Source organism: Equus przewalskii, chromosome 3, assembly GCF_037783145.1.
Source record: "Equus przewalskii isolate Varuska chromosome 3, EquPr2, whole genome shotgun sequence".
Taxonomy (NCBI): domain Eukaryota; kingdom Metazoa; phylum Chordata; class Mammalia; order Perissodactyla; family Equidae; genus Equus; species Equus przewalskii.
In genome coordinates, this window is record NC_091833.1 from 54079574 (window position 1) to 54101166 (window position 21593).

The 21593-nt window shown below is 36.4% G+C and overlaps 1 protein-coding gene across 50 annotated transcripts in view; it reads left to right on the forward strand.

Moving 5' to 3' along the window:
* Window positions 1-21593, forward strand: part of SEC31A (SEC31 homolog A, COPII coat complex component) — an 87793-nt gene that overhangs the window by 28082 nt on the left and 38118 nt on the right. For 33 of the 50 annotated variants that reach the window (XM_070614481.1, XM_008525763.2, XM_008525773.2 and 30 more), the window contains 7 exons: window positions 8692-8791; window positions 10338-10499; window positions 10683-10835; window positions 16136-16372; window positions 17289-17363; window positions 19072-19110; window positions 19599-19676. In XM_070614481.1, coding sequence (XP_070470582.1) covers window positions 8692-8791; window positions 10338-10499; window positions 10683-10835; window positions 16136-16372; window positions 17289-17363; window positions 19072-19110; window positions 19599-19676 — 844 coding nt within the window. The remainder of the gene's footprint in view (window positions 1-8691; window positions 8792-10337; window positions 10500-10682; window positions 10836-16135; window positions 16373-17288; window positions 17364-19071; window positions 19111-19598; window positions 19677-21593) is intronic. The other 17 variants (XM_070614500.1, XM_070614511.1, XM_070614487.1 and 14 more) reach the window with 1 other exon arrangement.

The window sequence follows — 21593 nt, forward strand, 5'->3', positions numbered from 1 at the left end:
CCGCCAATTTTAGGAGTGGTCATAATTTAGCAAGACAGAAAATCATGCTGGGTGGCAGGAGCAAATCAACCTCCCTAATACTCTATTTTCTCCCTCTAAGAAAAGCAAGAGTTGCATTATCTGATCATTAAGGCCCCTTTCAGCTCTACAATTCTGAGATTTTTTTTTTAATACTTAGAACCTAAATGTCTTTAAAATGTGATATTAAATATGAGACTAAAAATCCCCTATACTGCACTATCCAGATAAAAACAGAACTAACAGTTTGTCTTTTCTATATCCATGCCTTTGTTGTTTAGAGATAGAAGAAGGAAAGTTAACATTACCATACCATGGGGAAAAATACTAGAAACTAGAATTTAAATACTAGATACTAAGAAATACTAGAAATACTACTAGAAAATACCAGACACAAAAATATACTAAAAATTAGAATTATATTTGCATATTTCTTAAAATAAAAACATACAAATTAATATCCTTCAATCCTCCTGAAAACATTACAGTGTTCTAAAATGCATAGTTTTGAAAAAAATCCAAAATAAAGATAAGCCTCACTGTCAGTGTGTATATTTAGTGGTGGTGTTCTTTCCGCCAAAACTTGTTTTTTAATTTGATGATATTTCTTACAATCTAAGTCCTCTCCTAATCAGGTAAATATAGTGTAGGGAAAGGACCCAAATTGTTTAAGAATGTATTTTGTTTCCAACCTTTTATTTTTAAAAAGAACTATAAAATTGTATCTTTGGTACTTAGATGTATAACACTTCTTTGTGAAATATATTTTAAATTTTTTCTTTTAATTAAAAAAACTTCATGTGATAGGAAAACTTCTCTGAAAGCAAAAGCTAGAAAATGTAAAGAAAAAGGGGAAAATTTGAAATATTTATGTTTCCAACCCATCCATAGGTAAAAAATTTTATTGTGCTTATCTTTATTTATTAATATAGACAAAACCTTATTTATGCACATAGTTCACCTTCTTCATTAATTGTGGGCATTGTATTTTTTTTTTCAAGACAGATTAGCTTTGAACTAACATACACTGCCAATCCTCTTCTTTTTGCTGAGGAAGACTGGCCCTGAACTAACATCTGTGCCATCTTCCTCTATTTTATATGTGGGGTGCCTGCCACAGCATGGCTTGATAAGCAATACGTAGGTCCATGCCCAGGATCCAAACTGGTGAGCCCTGGGCCACCAAAGCAGAGTGCACACACTTAACCTCTACACCACTGGGCCGACCCCTCTACAACAATTTTTAAGTGCACATTTTCACATTAAAAGATTATCTGTAATTTATTGTTACATGGTCCATGTTGGGCATTTGTTTTCGTTTTTTGCTATCGTATACTACACGCTATATTGAATGTCTTAGTAATGAACAAAGAGCATACACCTTCCTAAATTGCTTCCCAGAAAGATGATATGGAATTATACTTCTGTTAGCAGTGTATGTCTCCAAAGCCTGGACATAAATAATTTGGAGATTTGGTTTTCTGAAGATTAAAAATTTCTTCATCTCTGTGGTTTTCTTTTTGTGTTTTTTTATTTTAATTTTATTGAGGCCATCATAGTTTCTAAAATTGTGAGATTTCAGTTGTACATTATTATTTGTCAGTGACCATATAAATGTGCCCCTTTACTCCTTGTGCCCACCCCCCACCCCCCTTCCCCTCTGGTAACCATTAAACCGTTCTTTGTCCATGTGTTAGTTTACCTTCCACATGTGAGGGAAATCACATGGTGTTTGTCTTTCTCTGTCTGGCTTATTTTGCTTAACATAATACCCTCAAGGTCCATCCACATGGTTGCAAAAGGGGTGACTTTGTCTTTTTCTTTATGGCTGAGTCGTATTCCATTCTGTGTGTGTGTGTGTGTGTGTATATATATGTATATGTGTATATATATATATATATATACTACATCTTCTTTATCCATTCATCAGTCAGTGGGCAGTTGGGTTGCATCCACTTCTTAGCTACTGTGAATAATGCTACAAGGAACATAGGGGTGCATAAGTCTATTGGAATTCTTGACTTCAAGTTTGTATAAATACCCAGTAATGGGAAAGCTGGGTTGTATGGTATTTCTATTTTTAATTTTTTGAGAAATCTCCATACTATTTTCCATTGTGGCTGCACCAGTTGGCATTCCCACAGCACTGTGTGAGGGTTCCCTTTTCTCCACATCCTCCCCAACATTTATTATTTTTTGTCTTGGTGATTATAGCCATTCTAACGGGTCTAAGGTGATGTTTTAGTGTAGTTTTGATTTGCATTTCCCTGATGATTAGTGATGTTGAACATCTTTTCATGTGCTTATTGGCCATCTGTATATCTTCTTTGGAAAAACGTCTGTTCATATCCTCGGCCCATTTTTTGACCAGGTTTGTTTTTTTGTTGTTGAGTTGTATGAGTTCTTTATAGATTTTGGAGATTAACCCCTTGTTGGGTTTATGATTTGAAAATATTTTCTCCCAGTTGGTGGGTTGTCTTTTCATTTAATTCATGGTTTCCTTTGCTGTGCAGAAGCTGTTTAGTCTGATGAAGTCTCACTTGTTTATTTCTTCTTTTGATCCCCTTGTCCAAGTAGATATGGTATTTAAAAAGGTCCTTCTAAGACTGAAGTCAGAGAGTGTACTGCGTATATTTTCTTCTAGAACTTTTATGGTTTCAGGACTTACCTTCAAGTCTGATCCATTTTGAATTAATTTTTGTGTATAGTGAAAGATAATGATCTATTTTCATCCTTTTGCATGTGGCTGTCCAGTTTTCCTAACACCATTTGTTGAAGAGACTTTCCTTTCTCTATTGTATGTTCTTAATTCCTTTGGTGAAGATTAGCTGTCCATAGATGTGGGGTTTTGTTTCTGGGCTTTTAATTCTGTTCCATTGATCTGTGTGTCTGTTTTTGTTCCAGTACCATGCTTTTTTGATTTCTGTAGCTTTGTAGTGTATATTGAAGTCATGGATCGTGGTGCTTCCAGCTTCATTGTTTTTTCTCAGGAGTGCTTTTGCTATTCAGGGTCTTTTTTTGCCCCATGTGAATTTTAGGATTTTTTGTTCTATTTCTCTGAAGAATGTCATTGGGATTCTGATTAGGATTGTGTTGAATCTGTAGATTGCTTTAGGTATTATGGACATTTTAACTGTGTTTGTTCTTCCAATCCATGTGCATGGCATATCTTTCCATTTCTTTTTGTCACCATTAATTTCTTTCAATAATGTCTTATAGTTTTCATTGTATAAGTTTTTCACCTCCTTGATTGAGTTTATTCCCAGATATTTTATTCTTTTGTTGCGATTATAAATGGGATTGTATTCTTGAGTTCTGTTTCCGCTATTTTGTTATTAGAATATAGAAATGCAACTGATATTTGTAAGTTGATTTTGTGCCCTGCAACTTTGGTGTAGTTGTTGATTATTTCTAATAGTTTTCTGTTGGATTCTTTAGGGTTTTCTACATGTAGAATAATGTCATCTGCAAACAACGAGAGTTTCACGACTTCATTGCCTATTTGGATTCCTTTTATTTCTTTTCCTTGTGTAATTGCTCTGGCCAAAATCTCCAGTACTATGTTGAGTAAGAGTGGCAAGAGTGGGCACACTTGTCTTGTTCCTGTTTTCTGAGGGATGGCTTTCAGTTTTCCCCTGTTGAGTATGATGTTGGCTGTGGGTTGGTCATATATGGCCTTTATTACGTTGAGGCACTTTCCTTCTATACCCATTTTATTGAGAGTTTTTATCATAAATGGCTGTTGGATCTTGTCAAATGCTTTCTCTGCATCTGTGGAGATGATCATGTGGTTTTTATTCCTCATTTTGTTAATGTGGTGTGTCACATGGTTTGATTTGCAGATGTTGAATCATCCCTGTGTCCCTGATCATGGTGTATGATCCTTTTAATGTATTGCTGTATTCGGCTTGCCGATATTTTGTTGAGGATTTTTGCATCTATGTTCATCAGCGATATTGGCCTGTGATTTTCCTTCTTTGTGTTGTCCTTGTCTGGCTTTAGGATCAGGGTGACGTTGGCTTCGTAAAATACGTTAGGAAGTATTCCATCTTCCTCAACTTTTTGGAATAGTTTGAGAAGGATAGTTATTAAATCTTCTTTGAATGTTTGGTAGAATTCTCCAGAGAAGCCATCTGGCCCTGGACTTTTATTTTTGGGGAGGTTTTTGCGTACTGTTTCAATCTCTTTACTTGTGATTGGTCTATTCAGATTCTCTGTTTCTTCTTGTTTCAGTTCTGGGAAGTGGTATGAGTATTAAGAATTGATCCATTTCTTCTGTATTGTCCAATTTGTTAACATATTTTTCATAGTATTCCCTTATAGTCCTTTGTAGCTCTGTGGTATCTCTTGTCATTTCTCCTCTTTCATTTCTAATTTTATTTATTTGAGGCTTGTCTCTTTTTTTCTTAGTGAGTCTGGCTAAGGGTTTGTCAATTTTGTCTGTCTTCTCAAAGAACCAGCTCTTTGTTTCATTGATCCTTGATACTGTTTTTTTGTTTGTTTCAATTTCATTTATTTCTGCTCTCATTTTTATTATTTTCCTCCTTCTGCTGACCGTGGGCTATGTTTGTTCTTCTTCTAATTCTGTTAGCTGTAGTTTAGGCTGCTTATTTGAGCTTTTCTTGTTTGTTAAGATGGGCCTGTATTGCTATGAATTTCCCTCTTAGGACTGTTTTTCCTGCATCACATATGAATTGGAATGGTGTATTTTCATTTTCATTTGTCTACAGATTTTTTTTTTTAGGAAGATTAGCCCTGAGCTAACTGCTGCCAATCCTCCTCTTTTTGCTGAGGAAGACTGGCCCTGAGCTAACATTCATGCTCATCTTCCTCTACTTTATATGTGGGACGCCTACCACAGCATGGCTTGCCGACTGGTACCATGTCCGCACCCGGGATCCGAACTGGTGAACCCCGGGCCGCGGAAGCAGAACGTGCAAACTTAACTGCTGTGCCACCAGGCCGGCCCCTCCAGATATGTTTTTATTTCTCGTTTGATTTCTTCAGTGATCCGTTGGTCGTTCGTAGCATGTTCTTAGTGTCCACATGTTTGTCACTTTCCCAACTTTTTTCTTATAGTTGTTTTCTAGTTTCATAGCATTATGGTTAGAAAAGGTGCTTGTTATGATTTCAATCTTCTTAAATTTATTGAGGCTTGCCTTGTATCCCAACATACGATGTATCCTTTTCTTTTTTCTTTGAGGAGGGTTAGCCCTGAGCTAACATCTGCTTTCAATCCTCCTCTTTATGCTGAGGAAGATTGGCCCAGAGCTAACATCTGTGCCCATCTTCCTCCTGGAAGGACGCCTGTCACAGCATTGCTTGATAAGTGGTGTATAGGTCCATGCCTGGGATCCAAACCGGTGAACCCCTGACCGTCTAAGTGGAGTGCACAAACTGGTACACTACACTACCAGGCCAGTCCCTGGTCTATCCTTGAGAATGTTCCATGTGCACTTTAGAAGAATATGTGTTTTGCTGTTTTTGCATGGGGTGTTCTATATATATCTATTAAGTCCATCTGGTCTAGTTTTTCCTTTAAATCCATTGTTTCCGGGGCCGGCCCTGTGGCCAAGTGGTTGGGTTCACGTGCTCTGCTTTGGCAGCCTGGGGTTTCACCGGTTCAAATCCTGGGCGTGGACATGGCACTGCTCGTCAGGCCATGCTGAGGTGGCGTCCCACATGCCACTGCTGGAAGGACCCACAACTGAAAATACACAACTATGTACCAGGGGGCTTTGGGAGAAAAAGGAAAAATAAAATCTTTACCAAAAAAATCCATTATTTCCTTGTTGACTTTCTGTCTGGATGATCTATCCATTGATGTAAGTGGGGTGTTAAGGTCCCCTACTATTATTGTGTTGTTGTTAATATCTCCTTTTAGGTTTGTTAATAGTTGCTGTATGTACTTTGGTGCTCATGTGTTGGGTGCATATATATTTATGTTTTATGTTTTCTTGGTGGAATGTCCCTTTTATTGTTATATACTGCCCCTCTTTGTCTCTCATTGCCTGTTTTATCTTGAAGTCTACTTTTTCTGATATAAGTATGGCAACACCAGCTTTCTTTTGTTTGCTATTAACGTGGAGTATTGTCTTCCATCCCTTCACTCTGAGCCTGTCTTTGTCTTTAGAACTGAGATGTGTTGCCTTGAGACAGCATATTGTTGGGTATTGTTTTTTAATCCATCCTACCACTCTGTGTCTTTTGATTGGAAAATTCAATCCATTTACATTTAGAGTGATTATTTATACATGAGGGCTTAAAGCTACCATTTTATCTCTTGTTTTCCATTTGTTCTGTATTTCACCTGTCTCTCGTCCCATCTATTTCAGACTTCCACTTCAGTTTGGTAGTTCTCTGTGATGGTTTTTTCAGTTTTCTCTTTATTTATCATTTGTGTCTCTGTTCTGATTATTTGTTTCGTGGTTACCATGAGGATTATATAAAACATCTCGTAGATGAGATAGTCTGTTTTCTGATAGCCTCTTATTTCCTTAGTCTAAGTCAATTCCATCCCTTTCCCTTTCCCCTTCTAGGTTGTTGTTGTCACAACTTATTCCATCTTGTGTTGTGAGTATGTGGTTAAAATGATGAGATTATATTTATTTTTGATGTTTTCCTTCCCTTTATCTTTAATGTTATAATTGTTTGCTAACCTCCTCTAATGGAGAGCTGCAGTTTTCTGATTTTGTCTGCCTATTTATCTCATTGCTCAAGGCTTTGGAAACCCTTTCTTATTTTTTTCAGGTATGACAGCCTTCTTGATCATTTCTTGTATGGGGGATCTTGTGGTGATGAACTCCCTCAGCTTTTGTTTATCTGGGAAAGTTTTTATTTCTCCATCATATTTGAAGGATATTTTTGCAGGATAGAATATTCTTGGCTGAAAGGTTTTGTCTTTCAGAATTTTGAATACATCTTCCACTCTTTCCTAGCCTATAAGGTTTCTGCTGAGAAATCTGCTGAAAGCCTGCTATGAGTTCCTTTGTAAATTATTTTCTTCTGCCAATACTTTTTCCTTGTCACTGACTTTTGCCAGCTTTACTACTACATGCCTTGGAGAAGGTCTTTTTACATTGATATGATTAGGAGTTGTATTAGCTTCTTTAACTTGTTTTTCCCTCCCTTTCACCAGGTTGGGGAAGTTCTCAGCTATGATTTCTTTGAGCAAGGTTTTTGCTCCATTCCTCCTCTCATCCACCTCTGGAATATCTATAACCCTTATGTTGTATTTCATAATTGAGTCAGATATTTCTTGGAGAGTTTCTTCCTTTTAGCCTTAGTTCTCCCTCCTCCCCCATCTAACACATTTCTATATTTCTGTCTTCTAGGCTGCTAATCCTGTCCTCTATAATATCAGCTGTTATTCAGGGAGTCCAGATTTTTCTTTATCTCATTCATTGTGGTTTTCATCTCCAGCAGTTCTGATTGGTTCTTCTTTGTAGTTTCCATTTCTTTTGTGAAGAATTCCATCTGTTCATTAATTCTGTTCCTGATTTCATTGAACTGTCTTTCTCTATTTTCTTGTAACTCGTTAGTTTATTTATGATAGCTGTTTTGAATTCTCTATAATTTAGATTATGTATTTCTGTACCTTCAGGATTGATTTCTGGGTTCTTCTCATTTTTCTTCTGGAGTATTAATATATTTCTTCATATTGTTTGATAGCATGGATTTGTGCTTTCACATAGTGATAGTATCTGGTTGCAGATACACCTTCCACCACTTTGGGGGGGTCAGGAGCTGTGCCTTCTGAGCCCAGCACAATCCCTAGTGTCTGTGCCTGTTCTTAGAATCTGTGCTGATAGGGCCCATCTGCGATTTCCTGCTCACTCGCTTGCAGCTGCTGCTTTTCTAATATATACAGGGAGGTTCTGGCCAACCAGCTGAGCTGCTGGAGCGCCCGGGGGGTGGGGGAGGATCACTTCCTTTCATTTGCGATCTCTGGGACGTTCTCACTCTGCTCTTGCTGTCTGCTCTCCTGGGGTGCTGGCTTGGTGGAGACACTCCTGCAATAGCTTAGCCACCTCTGTGTAGGGCTTACCCATGGGCTTTGAGGGAATTTGGAGAGCAAATGTGTTCCCATGGAGAGCTGCCCCTCTCTGCTCTTTTCTCTGAGCCACGCATGGTCCCATGCCTTGGGTCACTGCTGTTGAAGGAGGGATAGGAGATGCCCTTACCTCCTTCCACTTCCTCCCTGGAAGTGTAGCACCTCCACCTTCTGATGTATGGCTGCGTAGGTTTCTCAAATATCTGTTGTGTTATGTGAATGTCCTCTGTTGGTTTATGAATGTCCCTTTCATTTTATCTTGTTGGGGAGAGCCTAAGGGAAGAGCACACTCTGCCGTGATGCTGATGTCACTGTCCATCTCTTTGTGGTGGTTTTTTTTTAAGAATCTTTTTTTTTTTTTTTTTGGTGAGGAAGATTGGCCCTGAGCTAACATCTGTTGCCAATCTTTCTCTTTTGTTTTCCTCCAAAGCCCCAGTACATAGTTGATATCCTAGTCATAGATCATCCTAGTTCTTCTATGTGGGATCCGCCACAGCATGGTTTGACAGGCAGTGTGTAGGTCTGTGCCCAAGATCCACGCCCTGGGCCGTTGAAGTGAAGTGCACAAACTTAACCATTTGGCTATGGAGCTGGCCTCCATCTCTCCATGTTTTTTACAGGGGAATTTTGGCAATTGCTTGGAGCATGGCAGATCCTGAATTGTTGCTGAGCTGTGGAAAAGATGCTAAGATTCTCTGCTCCAACCCAAATACAGGAGAGGTATGGAGAGGAAATGTTTCTCAAACTTACAGCTGTCGTAATATTTTATCTCTAGCTGAATAAGAAGTTTTCCATATGGATTCTTTAGTGCATTATGATAGTTAAGGATGTGAAAGTAGATAGAGGTGTGTGTGAAATGTTAATCTAGCAGAGATTTTATCAGAAATATTGTGTAATAATAGATACGGAATTGTTTCTGTCTCTTTCAGTATTGGACAAGAGACAATAGATTTAAATTGCAGCTTTTAAACTTTTACCTTTTCTAAATTAAGAAACATTACTGAAAGTGCTTTGCTAGTTACCCCAATGCAATGCTAGTAAAAATAAGAGTATCTTCAATAGATTTTAGTCTATAATATTTAAGTAAAAGCAAGCACATTTGTTACTTGGTTTGTGGCTTAAAGTTTTCAGATGCAGTGATGTCTGTAAGACTACAGAAATGTTAAAGTTAGGGGAGACAATAGAAAAAATTAAAATAATAATAAGTTTTGCCTCATGATATGTAGACCAAATAATAAAAATCTTCCATTTTATGCTGTGCCTTCCCAATGAGCTAAAAATTCTTGGAAATTAGTGTTCTAATTTTTCAGTTATGTAATTTGATAAAATGAATTTTTGCACATGATTAGTTGTGTGTGTGCTGGAACTTCGAAGGAATAAAGTTTTAGTGCATCCTGCAACTGAAAGAAATTGAGTGGATTTTTTATTCAAATGAAGGTTAGGAATAGACAAGTGATTTAAATATCATGAAGCTATGTCTTATCAACCAATTTAAGCATCAGAAACAAGCGGGCTAAATACCGTTTCACTTAATTCTGTTTTCTTGTAAAATAAAACATTATTTTAAATGTCACAGGAAGCCAAAGTTAAGCTAACTTGACATATTTCTTAAAGCCCTAAAACCTCTGCTTCTATGAGCATCAGTTACCATCACACTAACTTTGAGTTAGCAACAGTTATTACATTGTAAAGGTTTTATATCATCCACTTTTTATATTTTTCCATTTTCTTTTCCTTTTAAAGAAAACCGTTTATGCCAAATTCTTTTCCGGTTCTCTGGTAGTAAGAATGATGTGTATGTGTTTTTTCACTTGATGAAAAGCCAAATTTCTCAGTGAATTCTTCCTTCTCAAGATTATGTTTTAAATTTGATCTCCAAATAACCTAAATATGATTGTTTGGATCTTGGCAGGCGGAAACAGTTGGCAGGACACCATTGACCTTTTAGAGTTTAACAAGTTGATTCTAATAGAGTGTTCTGGTCTTTCACATGTATCCACTGCTACCATTTCAATAAAAACAGAAAAACTTTGGTTTTTAAGATGTACTTATTCCAAATGTGGTCAAAATTTTGAGTAGCGTTCGTTTTTATCATAACAGGCCATCATAATAGATTTTTCTTACTTTAAAGAAATTCTTAGAATTGTTTTTCCTAGCTAAAGACACTTTGTGAAAGAAAATATTTAATTAAGCTGTACTTGTTGATCATATTAATCAGGTGTTTTGGCTATAACCGTTTTCTGATGTTTTTCTGTTTTTGGCTTAGGTGTTATATGAACTTCCCACCAACACTCAGTGGTGCTTTGATATTCAGTGGTGTCCCAGAAATCCTGCTGTCTTATCAGCTGCTTCCTTTGATGGACGTATCAGTGTTTATTCTATCATGGGAGGGAGTGCAGATGGTTTAAGGCAGAAACAGGTTGACAAGGTAATAGGAAGTGTTAAGGTTTTTGATTGTAACATCTGAAAAAAAATCATCTTATTGTGTAATTATTTTGAAAATGACTTTACTGATTAATTGGACATTTGTGATAAAAAGAATTTCTTGGATGACTTGAAAACATGTAATATATTCTTGTGTAAGTTACAAATTCTGATGTTTATTTTTTAGCTTTCATCATCTTTTGGAAATCTTGATCCCTTTGGCACAGGACAGCCCCTTCCTCCATTACAAATTCCTCAGCAGACTGCTCAGCATAATATAGTGTTGCCTCTGAAGAAGCCACCCAAGTGGATCCGAAGGCCTGTTGGGGCTTCTTTTTCAGTAGGTGGATTTGTTTTTATGGTCCATAAGCATAAAGGACTTATCATATTAAAGTGTTATTATAGGATCACTCAGATGGAAGAAGATTGAGTTGAGATGTGTTTCTGGGTTTTTCATCAATCGAAATAGTTTCTCAGGAACAACGGGACCTACTCCCTTTTTTTCTTTTATTTTTTGAATTGTGGTAAATATATATAACATAAAATTTACCATTTTAAAATGTACAGTTCAGTGACATTAAGTACATGCACATTATTGTGCAACCTTCACACCATCCATCTCCTTCACCTTATTAAACTTGTCTTTCTTATCTATCTCACCTTCCTTCATTCTTTGTTTTCTTTGGAGGAGGACGTATCCTCCTTTCTTCTCTTCTTCCCTTCCTGCTAGCTTTTTTTTAATTGTCAATTTCATTTATTTATTTATTTTGTTTTATTTATTTTGGTGAGAAAGAGCAGCCTTGCGCTAACATCTGTTGCCAATCTTCCTCTTTTTGCTTGAGGAAGATTGTTACTGAGCCAACATCTGTGCCAGTTTTCCTCTATTTTGTGTGTGGGACACTGTCATAGTCTGGCTTGATGAGCAATGTGTAAGTCTGCATCTGGGATCTGAACCTGCAAACTGCAGGCTGCTGAAGAGGAGCGCACAAACCTCACCACGCCACTGGGTCAGTCCCAGGTTGTTTTATTTTTTATGGTAAAAAACACGTAACATAAAATTTACCATCTTAACTATTTTTAAGTGTACAGTACAGTATGTTAACTATATGCATATTGTTGTGCAACAGATCTCTAGAACTTTTTCATCTTGCAAAACTGAAACTCTATCCTTATTAAACCACAACTGCCCATTTTCCCCTCCCCTAACCACTGGTCATCACATTCTACTTTCTGTTTCTATGAGTTTGACTACTTTAGATACTTCATATAGGTGGAATCATGCAGTATTTGTCTTTTTGTGTTTGGCTCATTTCACTTAGCATAATGTCCTCCAGGTTCATCCATGTTGTGGTGTATGACAGGATTTCGTTCTTTTAAAAGGCTGACTAATATTCCATTGTGTGTATATATATATATATATATATATATATATATATATACACACCACATTTTCTTTATCCATTTATTTATCAGTGGACATTTAGGTTGCTTCCACCTCTTGGCTGTTGTGAATAATGCTGCTATGAACATTTGTGTGCAAATATCTCTTCAACATCCTATTTTCAATTCTTTTGGATACATACCCAGAAGTAGGATTGCTGGATCTATTTTTAATTTTTGAGGAACCTCCATACTGTTTTCCCATAGTGGCTGTACCATTTTACATTCCAATCAACAGAGCATAACGGTTCCAATTTCTCCATATCCTCATTAACTTGTATTATTTACTAATTTTTAGATAGCCATCCTAATGCATATGAGGTAATACCTCATTGTGGTTTTGATTTGCATTTCCCTAATAAATACTGATGTGGAGCATCTTTTCATGTCTCTGTTGGCCATTTGTATGTCATCTTTGGAGAAATGTCTATTCAAGTCCTTTGCCCATTTTTTTAATCAGATTGTTTTTTATTGTTGTTAAGTTGTAGGAATTCTTTATATATTCTGGATATTAACTCCTTATCAGATAAATGATTTGCAAATATTTTCTCCCGTTCTTTAGTTTGCCTTTTTACCCTGTTAATTGTTTCCTTTGCCATGCAGAAGCCTCGTTTGTCTGTTTTTACTTTTGTTGCCTTTGCTTTTGGTATCATATCTAAGAAATCATTGCCAAGTTAATGTCCTCAAGCTTCAGCTTTGAAAACTCTGGCCATTCCTATAGACCAGAAAGAAGAAATAAAGTCTTTTCCTAAATATTCTTATTTCACTTCTGTTTTTAAAAATCTTGTATGGAATAGTCCATTTGTCTGATGTTGGGTTACTTTCTTCCTACAAGTACAATAAAACCTCCTTAATAATAATATTAATAGCTAAAATTTATTTCTTTCTTATTATGTGCCAGGCACTGTTCTAAGCATTTTGCATATAGTAACTCATTTAATTCTCACAACTACCTTATAAAATAGCTACCACTGTAACCTCCATTTTGCAGATGAAGAGCAAATTAAATAGCTTGTCTAATATTAGAGTTATAAAGCTTATAGCTTTTCTACTGGCAGTCTAATCAAATGCCTGCTATACATAATGATAAAGGGAGTCTCTCAGTAATAATGCCTAAAAGTTATGATATTAAACTTGGTATTTTGTTCAACTGCCCCATCCCGTTTTGTATCATCATAACAGAATTTTATACGTCGTAGAATTCTATATCTTCACCTTTCCCAAAACTGAGTGAATCATCTTCAGTGCAATTACTGTTGCGTTCTTGCTATCATTTTTCTATTAACCAGGCCCATGTGTTCATTTCTTATGTCCGAGTATTGATCTCTTTATAAATCTCCTGGATTTATTTCTTCCTTTTAAATTGCTATTGCTCTGCCTAATTCTTCTTTTCACACTGAACTGTTAGATGACTGCATGTCCTATTGCTTGTCTTTTCCCCTCCAGTCCATATTACGTATTCTAGATTAGTCTTCCTAAAATAAACCTTTGATGATGTCACTCATAAATCCACTCTGTGGATTAATTAATCTTCTCATCCCTTCTGTCTGGTCTTCTCTACTGTCTGCATTCCTGCCTTTGAATCTTTGCTTTTGTTTGTGACTTTCCACCTTACCTGTTGAATCCTAACTGTCCATCTAGTTAGTTCATTCCTTCTTTAAGTAGTTAACATTTATTGCTACAAAATTATATATGTACAAAGTTTAAAAGAAAATCAAACTGTACAAAAAGCTCCTCCCTTACCCCCAAATATAAGCTACTGGAGGACAGAAACTGTCTAGTTCACAGGTATATTTTCAGTGCCTGACAAATAGAAGATGTTCACTATATATCTATCTTTGACATGAAAAGTGAACATCTTTCTCTCCCCGTATTCCCACCTCCACTCACTAGTATTAGAGTATTAGAAAGACAATAAATAACACTCATTTCTTTTCCATTTGAGTTTGGAACCAAATGAGAGAGAGAATCAAAATATCAGCTTTGGTGCAGCCATGAACTAGATTGGAGGCTATGGTGTAGACGTGCAGCCATATGGACCTTGTAACAAGCTAGAACATAGGCTCCATGAGAGCTGGGCCTTAGTCTTTTTCTGTTTGCCTCTATAGCCCCAGTATGTGATTCAATAAACAGTTTTTTAGCTTCACCCCTGTATTAGGCAGCCTTACCAGCCTAGTTACGGGGAGATCTAGGTACTGTAGGACTTTCCTTGAAGGTGTAGGCAACTTATCTACATGTACTATCACTGTATGCAGGAAGACATACAAAAGGAAGCCCTGAAGAGCTGATGCAAGCATGCTGCATTTCTTCCCTGTAAAACGATGTCGCTCAGTCCTGTCCCGGGAGAGTGCGAAGGACAATGGAAGTGTCCTTCCTCTGCTCTCCCATCTTATAGAGTGCAGTGAAAATTCCCTCTCTGTGGACATGAGGGGTAGAACATCAATGTCCCCTTCAAATATCTTTAGGTTACCATTATCGAAGTTTTAGAATTTTGGTTATTTTTATGATTATCTTTATAAATGTAAATAATTTACCTAAACGTCCATGTCTTGACATATCAACTTTATATAGTATTAATTGAAACTCTTCTCTCCAGTATTAAATTAGTGCATTTATACTTTCTTCCAATTTTTTTCTTTCCAAATTTTTGTATTTCTTCCAATTTTTGTAAATTACGTTATTTTTACATTGCTAAGATTTTAAAAATATTTTTACTGTGTTCAGTTTGTTTTCCATATTTGTTTTAGTTGATTTAAAAAACTGATGACTAAAAGCATTTACGTTATTATAATTATGTAATATAATATTAATATTAGATAGAACCAAGTAAATGAATAAACCTAATCAACTTATGAAACCCAATTTAGATCTTGTCTCTGAGTCCAGTTTTCCCCAACTTCCCTAGAATTTGGGGAAACCCAGTGGTTTTGGCCTTTTGTGAAGTTCCATATTATGTGTACCTCATTCAGCACTTATATGTGCCTGTTGTATCCAGTTCTGTTTCCATGTTAAGTTCCTTAAGGATAGTAGTTTGTGTTTTCGTATGTCTTGGTATTTCCTACAATGCCTGACGTTACAAACACTTTGAAAATATTAGTCATTTCATAGGATAAATTTGTATAAAGACCATAATCCTTGTACAGAGTTACTGAGTATAAAGAAGCAAATTTGGTCCTGTGCTTCCTTCTTTACCTACATTTATTTTTTATGAATATAATAATCAGGTATTAGCTATCTACTTGCTACATACAAGGCAGATATGGAGTACTGTAGGAGATACAAGAATAAAGTAGACACAGAGCCTTCCTTGTAGGTGTAAGGGAGGCGCAACTTTGCATCTGCTCTCCTAGGGTTTTCCACTGGGCCTGAGAATTAAATTGACGTAAGACATTAACAGGAGAAAAGCATACAGATTTTCACATGTGCACACACACAGGAGCCCCCATAGGGAGAGGAAGACCCAAACAAATGGCAAAACCTAAGTGTTTATATACTAGGTTGAACAAAGAATGGCAATTGTGGAAAAGTAACTAAAATATATAGGGAGACTAAAGGGAGATAATTATTTAAGATGGTCTGTTTGTACATAGTTCTCTCGGCATCTCTGGTAATAAGAATGTTTCTCTCCTCCTGGGATAGGGAGAGCAGCTCTCACATGGGAGTTTCATCTCCTGCTTTCAGGAAGAAAAGAGGAAGTCACAGTGCCTTTCTTGCTCCTGCTGTTTGTCAAGTAGTCTTTAGCTCAACATAATTCTTATGGCAAATGGCATATTTTGGACTGGCATGTTCTGTCACCCTGTAAAGTTTAGAACCTAGAACAGAAGGTTAGGCAAATACAGATAGCTAATAGATGAGTCAAGGAGATATAATATACTGAGGGCATCTGGGATGGAAGAGGTGACATTTGCTTGGGCCTTGAGAAGTAGCATCGAGTATGTGGAAATTAGTAAAAACAAGTAGGTGAGAAATAGTGGGGTGCAGTAAATAGTACATTTTATCTAGAAGGTGGGTAGTGTGAGGAGGAATGGTAATTGAAGGCTGGGGTCAGACTGTGGAGTACGGGAGAGTGTATCAGCTGATTTTATCCAAAATGAGAGAGATTTAGACCACAGTTCTTTCCATTAGCAGATTTACGATAAGCATGGTTTTTGACCACATCTTTGTGGTTCAGACTGATTTTGTTCATTTGTTCTTTTACAGTTTGGTGGCAAACTGGTCACCTTTGAGAACATCAGGATGCAGTCTCAGCAGGGAGCTGAGCAGCAGCAGCAGCAGCACCACGTGTTCATTAGTCAGGTTGTAACGGAAAAGGAGTTCCTCAGCCGATCGGACCAGCTTCAGCAGGTCGTGCAGTCACAAGGATTTGTCAGTTATTGTCAGAAAAAAATTGATGCTTCTCAGACTGAGTTTGAAAAAAATGTGTGGTCCTTTTTGAAGGTAAGGTTGGTATTAAAACAATTTTATTTCATTATCTGCAAATTTAACTATTCCTATTATATTCTAAATCTTTCTTCCTATTAAAGAAACAGTTGGAAGAATGTGATTTCAGGAATTCATTATGAAATTAAAGAAACCTTATGAAGAGCACACGACCTAAATTTTTATGTCAAGAGTTCTTCCTTCTCTGCTTTGAAAAGCCTGTTATAAAGTACTTTTTTATAAGTAAAAAAATGATATGATATATGTATTTAAATGAGAGAGACATAACATTCAGCAGACCTATTTTAAAATTGGAACATAGAGCTTAGTATAATAAACATAAAATATTTAATTTCTGTACTAGATCCAGTGAAGGAAAACGGGAAAAGAGGGAAGAGCTATAGGGGAGAGAGGTTGGAGGAATTTCTCATCCCTTTACTCAGTTCCATTTATGGCAGTAGAATAACAAATGGAATTTTCTGGTTGGTCATTTTGCCTCCATGGGAATGTCTATTTCTTGATACTAAATTTTCCAAAGAAAGGAGATCTCAAATACAATACGGTTGAATTCTAAAATTATGGAATTTATTTTTATATTTTTTAATTAAATAATAATTTTGGGGAAAAGTTTTAAGACATTGAATGTTCCACATAGTGTGAGTTTTGCATTCATATAACCTTTGGACATGAGTTAGTTTGTATTTATAAAAATTATAGTTTAAAAGTAAGCTTTATTCAACTGGGATAATTAATTACTAGTATACTTACTATTAAAAAAGATAACTATCCTTTGGATTCTTTCTTTCAGTGAACATTCTAGTTGATATAGTAGACTTTAGATATTTTTAATCATTCTACATGGGCTTTTTTTAATTAATTAAAAGTTAGGCCTTTAAATGCAAGTCTTTGTTTTAAGAATATGTGTTTTTTTAAGGTAAACTTTGAGAATGATTCTCGTGGAAAATACCTTGAACTTCTAGGATACAGAAAAGAAGACCTAGGAAAGAAGGTAAACTTTTGGGAAAGGTAAAAGGCTGTGTTTCTACAAGTAAAACATTTATGTAGCATAGGTGGTTTTTTAATAAAGTTGTACACAGATTATCTCAAATCATTCAGTAAACATTTAATAAGAATTTGTGTTCAGTTGCCAAAGTTTTGAATACATACTATTAAATGTGAAGCTCCACATTATATCTGGATTTAGAAGCTGCCGGGACCACCCTTAATTCAAACTTGATTTAAAGAGCTATGTTAGGGTGAATTGGGCTGGAAAGATGAGAGACTGTGAACCTCAAACACTGGAAATCACACTTCAGTTTTAAGAGGTTGTGTAACTAGTGGCCCTGGGGGACAAGAGAGAGGGCAGCTGTTAGGGATCACCCTGTGTTGACTGCAGCTCAAGTGATGGAAAAGAAGTTCCTATTTCAGGCCATCACGATTTTCCACCCTAGGTGCTTATTCCTTTAGCCTGCAATTCCCAAACTGTGTATTGAGTTGGTCTAGCTAACAAGTAGCTAGTAAATATTTTGGAGCATGGGTGATTTATTGTACTGAACCTGAATAAACAAAAAGTCCAAATGATTTGCTTCATATTTTAACTTAAAAAAAAAAAACAAGATTCCCGGGACCAGTCCTGTGGCCAAGTGGTTGGGTTTCTGCGCTCCACTTCGGTGGCCCAGGGATTGACCAGTTTGGATCCTGGGCACAGACCTGGCACTGCTCATGGGCCATGTTGAGGCGGTCTCCCACATAGCACAATCAGAGGGACCTGCATCTGGAATATACAACTATGTACTGGGGCGCTTTGGGGAGAAGAACAAAAGAAAACAAGATGGGCAACAGTTGTTAGCTCAGGTGCCAATCTTAAAAAAAAAAAAAAGGTTCCCTTGTAAAAACAGGAAGTCAGATTTCAGTTTTATAGTTTTCTTCTCAGAGAGAGACTTGATTATTATTCCACAATGTTGACACGAACAGAAGTGAGAACACTGACTTTGGAAACCTTGAAGGAAATAGATTCTTTGACAGTGTAATTTGTATTAGCCGTTTGTCATTCTTTGAAAGTGACTAGTTTTCTGTAAAGCATTGCATGGTTGCCGCATGCATACTGCAGGCTGGATACAGTGCACTGTAGGCAATGCCCAGCACACTGGAGATGAGTGCTGTTCTGGTGCCACACAGAACCGGGGTCACAGCACAGCCCCACTGCTTACTAGCTTTGTGTCTTTGCTTACTCCTTTAGATTTTTGCATATTTAACTTTATTGTTAGTCTGGACTTGATGCTGTAAGTTTTTTAGATTTGCAAGAGATTAATATGAAAGTTTACTGCATACCTGATAGCAAAAAATGAGGAAATAGAATCTGATTGTCAAAGTACTTCTAATAGCAGTTCTTTCCATAGTGAATACCCGAAGAAATATTTTATTAAGTTAACTATAGTTATCTTATTTAAAACAAAGTAGGAGAAAACATGCTTGTTTTGAGGTTTTGTGATTGAATAGCAGAGTGAGATGACATGTGAGCAATAGAACTCCACGTGATTGAAACTAGAACCACTGAGAATCAGTTCTACGCAAGTTTTATTCTTTTCTTAAATATGCTATCCCTGATCTGAACTTCTGTGGTGTTTTCCCAATGAAAATGGAGTAAGAGGTGAACATTTGCTACATGCATTGAAGTAGAATTCCATTTAGTAGGTGAGTTGTTATTTTTATTTCAGATTGCTTTGGCCTTGAACAAAGTGGATGGAACCGATGTGGTAAGAGAGCCTTTAAAAATAGCTACCTTCTAAAATTTTGGTTTAGATCATAACAAAGAAGGAAATGTAACTTAAGAATTTATCTGTTTTATAGCTTTATCATATAACAATAAATGCTGATTGTAGATATTTTAATAAATGAAGAATTCTCATTTTAAAATAGTGTCAGTTTAGTTAGTAAAGCATTCCTTTCTCTTGATGGTATTTGAATTTTTGCAAAGAGAGAAAGACAAAATCAACGACTGCTCAGATACTTAAGATCTTTGTTGCTGAGGAACGTTTGGTAGGGAAGAAAGGGACGGTCTTAGCAGTGGTGGCTCTTTGCTTGTCCTCTAATGGTGTTTCTCAAATAAATTTACTTAGTGTTGCTTCTTATCATTAAACTAGCTCTGAATGTTGTTGGTTGGGTCTTTTGTCTTCCTTGTTCACTAATAACCCTTTAGTGCTACATTCTTCAACCTTCTCTGTAATTGTTTTGTGTACCAAAGGCTCTTAAAGACTCTGACCAACTAGCACAGAGTGATGGGGAGGAGAGCCCTGCTGCTGAAGAGCAGCTCTTGGGAGAGGTATTTATTTTTTCATTTTTAATTATATTGGAAAAATATGTGATATTTATCTATCTCACGTTGAAATATGGAAAATTTTCTTGACTACTTGTTCCAAAGTAAAGCTGGAGTATATTGTTTTCTTAGAGATGTTTAGGGTAAGAGTCTATTTACTAGTTTGACGGAAGTATCATCTCTGAAATCTTTAGTTCGCTGACCTACTTCTGGATTATATGGTTTAAAATTAACAGTTGAGGGACTGGCCCTGTGGCCAAGTAGTGAAGTTCACGTGCTCTGCTTCGGCAGCCCAGGATTTCACTGGTTCGGATCCTGGGTGTGGACCTAGCACCGCTCATCAGGCCTTGCTGAGGCTGCATCCCTGGCACAACCAGAAGGACCTACAACTAGAATATACAACTATCTACTGGGGGGCTTGGGGAGAAGAAAAAGAAGAAACAAAAGATTGGCAACAGATGTTAGCTCATATGCCAATCTTTAAAAACAAAAATAAATTAACATTTGATTTGAGATTAGTCAGATGGATATCAGGATGTCAAACTGGAAAGAGATTTTATTCAGAAATCCACCTTGCATTGCATGTAAAGTTAATGTTTTTCTTGGCACGTTAATGTGTAGGGCCCATTATCAGTGGCATAGGCTTCTGAATTCGTCTTGAATTTTGATTACAAGTAAAGAATATTTCACTAAATAAACTGATTGTCATGATTTACTATAAACATGTCCTGAGTTGTAGTTGACAATTTTTGTAAATACTTAAAAAGAGTCCTTGAACACAGAGTTGTATCATTAATTTTTTTCCTTTTAATTTTCTGGGGTTTTTTAACCACTAACAATTCTGTAATTTACTTTTCTTGCTTTCTGATTATATTTCATCTTGGAAAATTAATCGAGTTCTTATTTCTCATCTCATCTTTGACTTTTTCATTGTTCATTGTGATATGGGGATATCCTAACTATGAAATGTTTCTTACGATCATCAGTAAATTTGGACTAGCCCTGGTGATCTAGTGGTTAAGATTTGACGCTCTCCCTGGCCCAGCCCAGGTTTGTTTCTCCATCAGGGAACCACAACCACAACCATCTGTCAGTTGTCATACTATGATGGCTGCATGTTGCTGTGATGCTGAAAGCTATGCCACTGGTATTTCAAATACCAGTAGGGTCACCCATGGTAGACAGCTTTCAGCAGAGCTTCCAGACTAAGACAGACTAGGAAGATGGACCTGGCCGTCCCACCTTGTGAATAGCAGTGGAGCCTTATCTGATAGAGTGCCAGAAGGTGAGAGGATGGCGCAAAAAGAAAAGACTAGGAAGCGTTCTCCTCTGCTGTACACAGGATTGGTAGGAGTTGGAATTGACTTGTTGGCACTTATAACAAAAATTTAGACTATTACAAGATGATTGTAAGAAACATTTTCCTTAAAAGCGGGTCTTCAAGCATTTACTTAACCTGAGAATAAAGGATATGGGTAAAATCTTACTAAAGATTTGAACTAATTTTGGGAATCCCTAGACAGAACTGTAGGATACGTTAAAAAATGTACTTCCATTTGTGTACAAATAGGTTAGCTATGTATTATCAATAGAGGACCATTTGGAAATATACTCGTGAATTAATAGGTAAGAATAATATGTATTTAACAAAACAGTAGTTATCAATGTATGTACTTTCAGAGTATTTGAAAAAATTTTGTTTAAAGAGGTAAAATCTTCCCCTTTATCTTGATGATGCTATTTGTTTATCAAACATAGTAGCTTACACATTGAAGATACTCAACACATAATAAATGGTCCATTTTTTTTACCTTATGTATATTTCAAGTGTCTGTAAATAGAGGTTTATTAACTATTTTTAGAGAGCAAACTTGAAAGATTGTGAGTTAAAAGAAAAGGTTTTTTTAAAGTTTGTTATTAGTA